General features: G+C 37.8%; 1 protein-coding gene across 7 annotated transcripts in view; it reads right to left on the bottom strand.

The window, feature by feature from the left end:
- The window catches only part of Ralgapa1 (Ral GTPase activating protein catalytic subunit alpha 1), a 210,746-nt gene that overhangs the window by 39,882 nt on the left and 157,995 nt on the right, over window positions 1-12,869 (bottom strand). For all 7 annotated transcript variants that reach the window (XR_013113153.1, XM_034514151.2, XM_034514149.2 and 4 more), the window contains one exon: window positions 8,111-8,266. Coding sequence is in view for 6 of the 7 variants with exons in the window: in XM_034514151.2 (XP_034370042.1) it covers window positions 8,111-8,266 (156 nt within the window). In the remaining variant the exon portion in view is untranslated. The remainder of the gene's footprint in view (window positions 1-8,110; window positions 8,267-12,869) is intronic.

The following is a 12,869-nucleotide window of genomic DNA, read 5'->3' as shown; positions in this document are numbered from 1 at the left end:
ACTTAAACAGAGTACTTCTTCTTCCTCTTTTGGGGGTTCAGGAAATGAAAGATAGTCTAGAGAGTCCAACTAAGTATTTTACAATTATCTCAACTTGATCTTCATCAAACTTCTAAAAGGATGATTCAGCTACCTTGGAAGCAGAGTATCCGCAAGTGGCCGCAACAAGGAGACAGAGGAGATAAGAGAGGCTCCTCTCAACGCTTTACACCAATGCTTGCAGCACTTTTGGTTTTTAGGGGTGAATACAGTCAGTTAAGTGGAAATTATTTTTAACCATTTTCCATCAATCTTTCTCAGGTAGAAATAATTTATAGAGCAGAAGGTTTCAACTGGGTTATATCAGGATTTTTGATACAGTGGCATAATATTTCTAAGAGAGACTTTACTAGATTGAATGGCTAATTTGTTCAAAAAGTATAGTCTATGTTACAAAAATTCTGCTATTATCTTGAGCTTTGAGAAACTTTCACTTCAATGCTAAACTTAAATAGATCCAGGAACATTAACTTCTCATTCTGAGAAAATAAAATGTTTGAAAATAACTTAAAAAACCACCACATATTTAAAATAAAAAGCCAGTATGTTTTAGTTTTTATAAAATGGATATAAATGACTTTTCCCCTACCAAGTTTAAAACATAGAACCAGGATCATAAATAATTCTAGCTTGCCAGAGGCATGGCTATTTCTTTATACTGACTGTCGACTATCTAATTCAATTAGAGGTATTAAACTCCATGTTGAGGTCAACAAGCTTTACTTTCTCCAATATTACACTGCTACCAGTGCTCATTAATGTGTCTACTGAATGGATTAACACACCTGAAGATGTATGTACAAAGGACAGGGGGGACAACCTAATGAAATCAATTGTTCATTTGTAATAGGACATGTTCTAGGCCTCAACTTATTACCACTAATGTGGAATTTATTAAATTCAGGAGAAAAAATACCAATACAGAAAGTGATTTTTTATTAAGAAGAACTGGTGTAAGACAACTGGCTTCTATGATTAAGTTTAAGCATTTAACCCATTAGAAAGAAAGAGATATTACAATAAAACTAACATGTAAGGCTGCTAAAAATGAGTAATAGAAAAATAAAAAGTTTTGTTTTGACTTCTATGAAAAGAAGGGTTAAAGTAGCAATACTGAATCATGAGATCACATTTATATCTTCTTTCTGTTAGACTTTAAGACAGACAAAGTAAAATTGCTTCACCTAAAAAGGCTAATTTAGGCTGGGCATTTCTTCAACAATATTTCTTGTAACTGCCAGGCACTGCATTAATTATCAAAGTTTTAAACGTTATAACCACATACCTGTTGCCAAGACTGACCACCTGACAACCTGAGTTCAATGTGAAGAATCCATATGGTGGAAGGAAAAAACTAACTCCCACAGTTGTCCTCCAACCTTCCCATGTACTGTGGCATACGTGCAAGCATGTGCACATTCCCCACCCCAAACAAACAAACAAACAAACAAACAAACATAAAACATCACTTTAATAAAAACCACAACAGGCCAGAAAGACAGCTCGGCAGGTAAAAGCCCCTGTTGCTGAGCTGACAGTCAGATCTGCATCACTGGAACCACACGTTAGAAGGTGAGAGCTGGCTCTCAATGACCCCCACGTGTGCCATGACAAGTGCACACCCACCCCACATACAAAATAAATTCTAAAATGCAACAAAACCTCCAAAGGCACAATATTAATTCTACCTGACATTCTCTACAGATTCAATATATCCCCATCAAAATCCTAATCATGTAACAGGGAGTGAAGATGACCAAAATACATTACATATGCATAAAAACATCATAAGTAAGCTCTTACTTTATATTTGCTAATTTAAAAAGATAGAAGAACAATTCCAGTATATTTGGCAAAAATAGAAAACCCATTCTAAAGCTTTTATATGGAGTCTTTAAGAGATGTTCAAAGCCAAAAAAATTTTAAACAAAAGCTAGAGAATTCATACTTCCTGAGTTAAAACTTAGAATGCAATAGCCATCAAAACGGCATGCAACTGGTATAAGGACAGACATTTAGACTAGTGAACTAGGAGACAGCAGAATCTCTACAAATAGTGATGAAAAGACCGGGCATTTACATGCAGCTCTGTATCACACTCCACACACTGCAAGTGGCTCAGTGTGCGGGGAACTTGAATGCTAAGAGCTAAAGCTCTCAACAAAATATGTATCTCCACGTTAGTGGATTTGACAATGGGTTCTTAGATTGATATTAAAAGCAGAGACAGCAAAAAAAAAAAAAAATAAATTTGAGTCCATATTGATCAATCATATACTAGACAAGGGATTAATATCTACAATGTATAAAGAACTCCTATAACAACATAAGAAAAATAACAAACAAATGAGTAAAGGACTTGGATAGACATTTCTCCAAAGTGGATAAACAAGTAGTCAGTACCCATGAGAAGAGGCTCAGCCGGGCAGTGGTGGCGCACGTCTTTAATCCCAGCACTTGGGAGGCAGAGGCAGGCGGATTTCTGAGTTCGAGGCCAGCCTGGTCTACAGAGTGAGTTCCAGGCCAGCCAAGGCTATACAGAGAAACCCTGTCTCAAAACAAACAAAAAAAAAAAATTAAATATTTTAAAAAGAGAGAGAGAGAGAGAGAGAGAGAGAGAGAGAGAGAGAGAGAGAGAGAAGAGGCTCATTACTACCTGGTGTTACAGAACTCTGAATTAAAACTACAAGGAAATAGCCACTTAGGGACAGGCATGGTGGTGAGAAGGGAGAGGCAGGGGGATTATGAGTGTGTGCTGCACAGTGAGTTAAAGGAAAGTCTGGGATAGACAGATAAATTATGCCTCCAAAAAAAAAAAAAAAAAAAAAAAACCCACAAGCAAAATAACTACTTTGTACCTACTAGGATGTCTATAGCTCTTTTTGCTAACAAGTGTTGATGGTGGTGTAGAAAGGCTGAAACCATGGTGCATGCTCAGTATGGATGCAAAGTGGTACAGCCATACTGCACATCTTCAGATAGTCTACATACAGTGTGTACAGAACCCAACAAAACAGGTATATAGCCAAATGAATTAAAACCCAGCATCTGAACAGCATGCCAATGTTCACTGCAGTATTACTCAAATAACAAGAGGTGGAAGCAACCCAAATGCCTATTAACAGATAAGCAGATTAAATGTAGTACATACAGTTAGATATCTGGCCATGTAAAAGAATAAAATTCTAATATGTGCTATGACATGCATAAAACCTTAAAAATATCTAGCTAAACAAGACAGCACAAAAGGACAAATATTATATGCCTCTACTTAATTCTAGAATTGGTGAATTTTAGGGGCAGAAAGTAAGTTGGTGGGAGTAGAGGGGAGAAAGGACGACATGAGTGAGAGAAAATGAACTGAGGAATACGTTTATCTGCTGACTGGAGAAAGCTGTATGTTCAGGAACACCCAGCACTTATGACGAAATCAAGGGATATACAAATAGAAAGATACCTTGTGTTCATGGAGCCACAGAACTGATATTGTTAAAATATCAACATTACTCAAAACAACACTAATTTTGCTAATCCTTGCCAAAATTACAATAGCTTTGTTGAGAAATATAAAAATTAATCCTGTAATTCATACAGAACTACAAACAACCTTAATATCCAAAACAGAGAACAAAAAACAGTTGTGTACACTCTCTGACTTGAAATTATATTACAGACTACAAGTATGTCTGAAAACCAAGTCTTGAATGAAGTTTTCCTATACTCTCAATAACAGGCTTCTGACAAGAGGTGTGAGTGGTGTCTATGCAAGCACTGCTCAAACAACAGAGGACAGCTGGGTGTCCTCCAGGCAATTCTATCTGGAGATAGTATAAACAACCAAGTTCCAAACACTGCTATTCTTCAAAAGCCAACCACAAGCCTGTTGCTTCATTTGTGCTTCTGAAACTAACTACACATGGAAGTTCTCAAAACCTTATTCTTTGGGGAGTCAACAAATGTGCTTAACTGGCCACAAACTCCAGGAATATAGTCACTGGCTTACTATAGGATATTATAAATATAGAATAAGAGATACTGTACTACAGTGGTTCTCAACCTGTGGGTCTTGATTCCTTTGGGGTCATATATCAGATATCCTGTCTATCAGATATTTACATTCTGATTCATAATAGTAGTAAAATTACAGTTGTGAAAGTAGCAGTGGAATAATTTTATGGTTGCATGTCACCACATGAGGAACTGTATGAAAGGGTCACATTATTAGAAAGGTAGAGAACTACTAGTTACTTCCATTTTGACCAAATACCTGATAGAAAGCAGCTTATGGGAAGGTTTCATTTGGTTTCTAGTTCAGAAAAATATGGTCTATCACAACAGGAAAGAAACAGTGATGGGAGAGATCTGATCCTCAGTGCTGATCAGAAAGCAAAGAAAAAGAAACACTAGCACTTAATTGGCTTCCTGATTTTTTCAGTCAGAAACTGCAGCCTAGAGAATGATCCACATTTGGGGAGGTCAAGTCTTCCTTCCTTAGTTAAATGCCTCCAGAACTCTCTCTAAATCCAATGAAGCTGACAACTGAGATTAGGCACTACAAATGTATGGGGTAAGATATAAAGAAGGGGTGTGGAGCTTCCATTCTGTTTCTGGCAATGCCATTCTCTGGGAACCCCTGTGTGTTTGGCTATCCAGACACTCTCTGAACATTGTCCTTTGGGTTCATATGGAGACTTCATGGAACAGCCATAAAGCACTGCAGAAATGTCACTGGACTAAGAATATGAGTAATGTTAATGGGTCGAGTTGGGGGAACTCAGCAAAGCCTGAAGCCTATCTGCTGATTCTTCTTGCTCTCCTTGTGAGACAATCCTTTCCCATGGGTATGGGGTGAGAGCTCCTCTGAAATGGGGGACTTATGATTTATTTGCAGTCTAGACTTATGATTTATTTGCAGTCTAGACTATTGACTTACAGCCAGTTCCAAGACGGAAGGCAGGAGCTGATTAGTATCTAAGGCCTGCCTTGGGTAGAAATGGGATAGGTGAAAGTCAGAGAAGGTTCCCCCCCGCCCCTCTTCTTCTTCATTTTGAGGCCTGTTTCTGATACTTACTGTCTTATTGACACTATTCAGGAAATAACAAAGGAATTTTAAGTCAGAATTCATGGATTAAAAATAACACACACACACACAGAGTATAGTAGTAATCAAGATAGTACTATCATAAAAAATAGATCTAATACCAAGGTAACAGAATAAAAATTGTATAAATAAATATAAATGTCTCAACATGGATCCCAATAATGTATGTGAGGAAAGATAACATTTTCAATAAACAGAATGGGAAACTTAGATTTCTATATGCAAACTAATAAATGAGACTTGTATTTTTCACCATTCACAAAAATCTACTCAAAATGGGTCAAAGACCTTAATCTAAGTCTTGAAAAGATACATAGGAATAGCTACTTGACACTGGCTTTGGCAATAATTTTTGTTTGTCAGATCAATTATCTATACTACAAAACCAAAATGAACAAAGCAAAAAGGCAACCTATCAACTTGCAAAAAACCAATCTGCAAACCACATATATAATAAAAGATTAATAGGAAAAGTATTTACATTTACAACTCAATAAGCAGAAAAACAAACATGATCAAAATGGGCAAAGGCATCAAGGCCTGACACTGTTATTGATTCTATGATGTGCTTGCAGACAGCAGCCGATTATGGCTGTTCTCTGAGAGGCCCAACCAGTAGCTGACAGAGACAGGCATATATTTATACCCAACCACTGAACTTAAGTCAGGGACTCCTATGGTTGAATTAGGAAAAGGACTGAAGAAGCTGAAGGAGGGTGACCCCCATAGGAATAACAGCAGTCTCAACTAACCCAGACCCCAGGGAGCTGCCAGAGACTGAACCATCCACCAGGCAGCATATATGGGCTGGTCCAAGGCCCCAGGCATACGTATAACAGAGGATTGCCCTGTCTGGCCTCAGTGGGAGAAGAAGAACCTAATCCTCAAGAGACTTAAGACCCCAGGGAAGGGGAAGGCCTGGTGGTGTGGGGAGCACCCTCTCAGAGGCAAGGGGCAGGGGGAATGGGATGAGGAACTGTGGGAGGGAGGACTGGAAGGGGGACAATGGCTGGAATGTAAATGAATAAAGTAATTTAATAAAATTGGGCAAAGGACTAGAACACGTATTTCTCCTAAGAGAAATTATACCAAAGAGGTCTATAGAAAGGTAAGTGGCCAATATCAGGGAAGTTATTCAGTGAGTGTGAAACTGAAGCCAATACAAGGTTTGCTGGACAGCTCTGATAACAATGAAGTAAGTGCTGTTGAGAATAGAAAGGGTGCGCTCATTCATAATGGTGCAATGTGTGTGTGGGAATCGAGCTATTATGGAAAGCAGTATAGAGAATGATTAAAAAAAGAACTGCATATGAACTAACAATCTCTATTCTGTGTATATACTGAAAAGAGGTTAAATCACCACTTGTTCTAAAAGTGGTTCCTTTCTGTTGCTGTGATAAAACACTCTGACCCAATGCGACTTAAAGAGACAAAAGGATTTATTTTAGCTTTTAGCTTACAATTTATCACTGAAGGAAATTGGTGCAGGAATTCAAGCATGAATACCTCACTGCAAAGGAAATGCAGCAGGAACTATGGGAAATACTGCCTGCTAGCTCACTTAAGAGGTCCATTTTCAGTGGGTTTTCATATTCACCCCAAAACCACCTGCCTAGGATAGTGCTGCCCAGAGTGGGCTGGGCCCTCCTGTATCAGTTAATAAGGACCATCTCTTCCAAAGGTCACGTTCACAGGCTAATCTGATCTAGGCAATTCCTAAATAGATGCTTTCTTCTCAAATAACTTTCAGCTGTGTTTAGCTGACAACATGAACTAGGCTAAGACTTCATAAAGGTGTCTGTACTCCCTGGTTTCTTGTAGAATATTCATAATTAGGAAATGAAAACATCCTATAATCTGTGATAGCTAGCTTTAATTATCAACTTAACACAATCTATAATTATCTGGAAAAGAGTCTCAGTGAAGGACTGTCTGCATTGGGTTGACCTGTGGGCATATCTGTGTGAAATTTATTTCAATTAAATAAACTCATATGGGTCTAGCCTACTGTGGAAGGCACCATTCCCTAGATAGGGGTTCCTGAATTAGGTAAGTCTGGAGAAGTTAAGCTAAGCACAAGCAAGCAAGTGGGTGGGCATGTTAAATACTCACTGCTCGCTGTTCTTTACTGTAGATAATAGTTGAATTTCCTCTCTTGACTTCCCCACGACGACGGACTGTAACTCAGAATTGTGAACTAAAATAGACTCTTTCTTCCTTAAGTTTTATCACAACAGAAATGAAACCAGGACAATATCCATTCATGACAATGGATAAAGGAAATATGATATATGTGTATGTGATGAAATTGATGAAATATTGATTAGCTTTAAAAAAGAAAATTCTGCCATCTGCTACAACATGGAAGAACCTGAAGAAAATTATACTAAGTAAAATAATCTAAACAGAGAAAACATGAATTCATTTATATGCAGAATTTTAAAAAATCAAATACATAAATATAATAAAACTCAGGTTTGTTTTGATATATACCTATAATCCCACCACTCAAGAGACTGGGCAAGAAGGAACATGAATTCAGGGACAGTTTGGGCTGCACAGCAAAACTATGTCTATAAACAAACAAACAAACAGAAAAACAAGTGACATGTAGCAAATGAACAACAACGAACCATGACAAAAGTAATAATTCAGTTGATGAAGTCAGGGAGAAAAATATGGAGATAAAGGCCTAAGGATACAAAGTACAGGTTTATAGGTTAACAAATTTAGGAATTTAGTGATAAAAAGGATTGGTTCAATAGTGAGACTATAACCTACAATCACATCATTGGTTTTTTTATTAAAGGAAAATCCAATTTACTACACAACAATCCTGGCTTTGAAGATGGCATTAGTTAAAGAAACAAACTCTTTACCTATCAACAGGGCTCAACCAACTGGATGTTAGTATTTTATTATTGATTTTCTTAACTAATATAATTTAATTTTTTCCCCCTCAGCACTTACTTTTTTGGTCAGAGAGTCATCAGAATCAGAAGGCATTCTTGTAGATACATGAAATATTACTTCTACTGTAGAGGTAGCAAAATATGGAGTGGTCAGCCCAGTGCTTTTGTTCTTCTGCAGTCCTCCCATGAAGCCACAATGATTTGTAAGGTTTACCTAGAATCAATGAAGCACTACATAAACATCAACAAAAAAACTTAGAAACATTGGTGAAAAAAAATTCACTTTACAAAAACATCAGGAGTAAGGTTTTTTTCATTCTGTTATATTTATAGATTAGTGCCTTGCTTGGGAACCATCAGAGAAGCTTCCTCTTGCAGCAGATGGGAACAAACACAGAGACCCACTCTTGGACTATGTGCAGAGACTGACTTTGGACACTCAATCTTAAGCAGGTTGTCTCCATCATATCTCTTCCCTCAAGCCTCAGTGAACCCCACAGAAGAGAAGGCAGAAGTATAAGAGACAGTGGACACCAAGAAAACACGGTCTTCTAAATCAGTAAGACTGACCACATATGAACTCACAGAGACTGAGGCAGCATGTGCAGGGCCTGCACCAGATGGAGTCCTAGAGCTAAAAGAAACGGACACGTACCGTACCCACATCTCTAACTCAGATTGATATCTCCAACTGATAACCACTTGTAAATTAAAATTTAGTTTTCTCCAAGAAAGTCTCATTGGGAAACAAACTACTCTTAAGGGTAGGCTGCATGTCCAGACCTGTTTTACCCTACAGGCCCTTTGCATATCTATTATGGCTTCCAGTGTCATGTTTTTATGGTATTCCTGATTGTGTGAATGAGTGGGTCTGTTTCTCACGTGCTCTCTTAGGCTTTTTTCCTTCTGCTTAGTCTTATTATGATGTGGTAGTTTTGTTTTATTATATTACATTGTTGTTATCCCCTAGACACCTGTTTTTTAAATGAAAGATGGGAAAGAAAGATGGGAATGAAGGTGTGGGAAAGAAGTAGAGGGAGGAAAAACCATAAGCAGAATATATTATGAAAAAAAATCAATTTTCAATGAAGTGGGAAAATGGAGTAAGTCTTTTATATGCTATCAGCCAAAATTAAATCTAGCATTACAGCTGGATCTCTGTATCTATGGGGCCCACATATATAGATTCAACCAACTTTAAATTGAAAGTATTCAGGAAAAAAAAAGCCTTTGCTAAACAGGTACAAATTTATCTCTTTATATTAGCATTTTCTAAGTGATAGAGCATGACAACTATTTTATTTTGTTTGATACTGGGTCTCACCTAGCCTAGGCTGGCTTTGAATTCCTGATCTTCTGTCTCCAACTTCCAAGTGCTGGAATCAGGGGCATGTGCCACCATCCATGGCCTGATATAAAACTATTTACATTTTATTGGGTATTATAAGTAATTCATATATTATTCAGGAAAATGTGTACTATGTTGTCATTTTATATAAAGGATCTGAGTAGTGTGAATTTTGGTATCTGAAGGGGGTCTGGAACCAATCCCCACAGACACTAAGAGATAACTTTATTAGGGTGATTTGTTCACTCCAGTGTGTTTGTAAAACAATATTTAAGAGACTCTAATTAGTAGGAGCTAATTAAGAAAGACATCAACTATTGTTTACTGTGAAGCTTATGTTAGGTAACTAGATATTAACAGTCAACTATAAAGGCTTGTGGCACTAAGGTCAAAGGAAAAATCAAATCTGAAAGGCAAAGGACTTGGGGTAAAGTTAAAATAATGCCAACTCACAGAAGGATCAATTAGATATCTTGTATTTATTCACAAAACTGTTTTCCTGTGAGCACCTGCACTTACCAGGCCAAGGTTACCTGATATGGCCCATTGAAGAATTAAACCAGACTGCAGTTAAGGGCAAGACTGAGGCTGCAACAATTTCTATGGAGAGCAATCAGACTTTTTATACCCTTATCAGAAACTGTATATTGGCAATTGCTAGGATCAATACAACTATAGTTGCCAGGATACAATGATGCTTGCAAATTATGCAGGGCACATAAAACTAATGTTTGAAACCAATTGTTCCATGAAGCGTCCATGTTCCTTGACTTGTGAGAAATTATACAGAGAAATACAATGCAGCCTGAACACCTTACTGCCTGAGGGAGTGCCTAGGTTTCTCAGGAACTGAAAGGCATACAGTGTCCCAAGAGCCATGGACTCTAACCTGAAAAACCTATGATGCATGCCTCTCAAGGCAGCTAAACCAGGACCACTTCATGACTACAGCTTCCTAGTCAAGCACCCTTTACAGCCTAGAATAAAAAAATGTGAAAAAAATCACAAAATTTAACTGAACTTAAGTATATTTAAAAAATATCAATTGATCTGTATGAAGATGTGGAAACATTTTAGGTCATGGTACAATACACAATATATGTTAGCATCGGGGTTGTAGGACTGGATGATTCCCTGGACCTATCTGGTACACAGAAGCTGAGGTAATGTTCTAGGAAGAGCTGAAAAGTATTGGCCTTTTTTGGCCGTCTATCATACTATCTGGTATTGCCTCAGTGTGCGGGCTTCTCACTGCTGCCTTGGGAGTGATGAAAGCCCAGGTCTGCTGCTTCATCTTTGACACAGATACGCAGTTTTTCTTAGGGCTCATTTCCTAGCTGTCGGCTTTTATAAGAGCTGCTGCTTACTTATCTAGTTTAGGTTACTGGCTTCTTCAGTGGAGGAGCATTTACATCTGCAATCAGGAAGACGGCAAGCTTCTACAGACAGCAATGAATGCTGTTCTCAGTTGCTGTCTCTTTTTACTCAATCTGTGATCCTCAAACCATGGAATGTGCCACCCAAATTTAGAGTGGAGTTTCCCACCTCAATTAATCTAATTTAAAAGGTTCCTCATGTCCAGAGATTTTTTTTTCCCTATGATGATTCTAAATCCCATCAGGTTGACAAACAAAATTAAGCACTACATACTTTTTATGGCTAATATTTGCTTGTAAGGACATTATATTTATATATCCATTCGTTCACATATGGACAGACATATGGGTTGTTTTGCTTTTTGTTGTTATGCAGCAATGAACACAGCTGTGTAAGATTTCATAAGAGCTTAAGCTTTTGTTTTTCCTTGGTAAGCACACAGCAGAACTATTTTGTTACATGGTGTCTAGTTTTATGTCAACCCAACACAAGCTAAAGTCATCTGAAAGGAGGGAACCTTCATTGAGAAAATGCCACCATAAGATCTGGCTGCAGGGTATTTTCTTAACTAGTGATTGATGGGGAGAGCTCAGCCCATTGTGAGTGGGGCCATCCTTGGACCTATAAGAAAGCAGGCAGAGCAAACCAGTAAGGAACATAGCCCATATCCCTGGCCATGGCCTCTGTATCAGCTCCTCCTCTGTGTTCCTGCCCTGTGTGAATTTCTTTCCTGACTCTCTTCATCGATGAACAGTGACAAGGTAGTGTAAACCAAATAAACTCTTTCTTCCCCAAGCTGCTCTTTGGTCACAGTGTTTCATCACAGCAATAGCAACCCAAACTTGGACACATGACATCTCTATGTTTAACTACCTAAACTATGTCTCCTCTAGCAGAATATGAGAGATCAGATTGCTCTAAATCCTGTCCAAACTTACCATTTGACTTTTTTTTTCTAACCACCGTGCTGGGTGTGAAGAGATATTCACTGTGGTTTTCTTTAGCTCCCTGATGCTAATGATGTCAAGAGTCTTTTCACGTATTCATTGAGCATTTGCCTATTGTTAGAGTAATATGTTATAGACCTGTGGCCATTTTTTTAATTGAAGGATTTCACACATAAGTACATTTGCATTATTTCATACAGTGGTGTATGCATTATTTTTTTACCTCCTTCACCTTCCAATTCCTCATGTCCCCTCAAATCCGCCATTGCTTTTTATTAATTTATTTTTGTTATATTGAGTCCAATTGGTGTTGCCTTGTTTGCATGTGTTTAGGGATGACCAGTTAAGATTGTGGTTTTATTCTTGAAAAAACAAAAACAAAACTGTTTTGTTTTGTTTTTGTTTTATCAACAGCCACCGACTGCCTATAGTTCTCCATCTAGGGAAATTTTGTGAAATTCCATCTATGTTGGCATATCCACTGGCATTAGACCTTGGGCTTTTAAAAAAATCAATCATATTCTACTTTTTTCTTTGTATAAGTTCTTCAAATATTCTATGTACAAATCTCTTCTTAAATGTATGATTTGTAAGTATTTTCCCCAATCTGTGGCGGGTTTGTTTTTTACTTTTCTTATTGTGTTCTTTAAAGCACAGCACATTTAATTTTGGTAGGTACTATTTTCCTTCTTGCTCATGCATTTAGAGCCACATCAGTAAGAAATCTCTGCCAAATCCAAGGTCATTAATATCTGCACTTATATTGTCTAGGTGTTTGATTCATTTTGAGTTAATTTTTTTATATAATATGGTCTGATTTCATTTAAAAATTATTTTATTTTTGATTATGTGTATATGCTTGTGTGTGAGAGAGAAAGAAAGAGAGACTGTGTGTGTGTGCATGTGCGTGTGCGTTGGGGAGGCATGTTATGTACATATAGAGGTAGAAGAGGGTTGTTGAATACTCTGGAACTTGAGTTATAGGGAGCTGTGAGGCTCCCAACATGGGTGCTGGGAATCAAACTCTCAACTGCTGAATCAGTAGGCCCCTGACTACCACCACTACCACTACCACTACTTCTACTTTCTTCCTTCTTCCTCGCCTCCTCTTCTTCCTCCTCTTCCTTCTCCCTCCTTCATCTTCC

This window comes from Arvicanthis niloticus, chromosome 11, assembly GCF_011762505.2.
Source record: "Arvicanthis niloticus isolate mArvNil1 chromosome 11, mArvNil1.pat.X, whole genome shotgun sequence".
Lineage (NCBI taxonomy): Eukaryota > Metazoa > Chordata > Mammalia > Rodentia > Muridae > Arvicanthis > Arvicanthis niloticus.
Note: the sequence above shows the minus strand (reverse complement) of the source record. Positions and strands in the feature narration are given on the sequence as shown.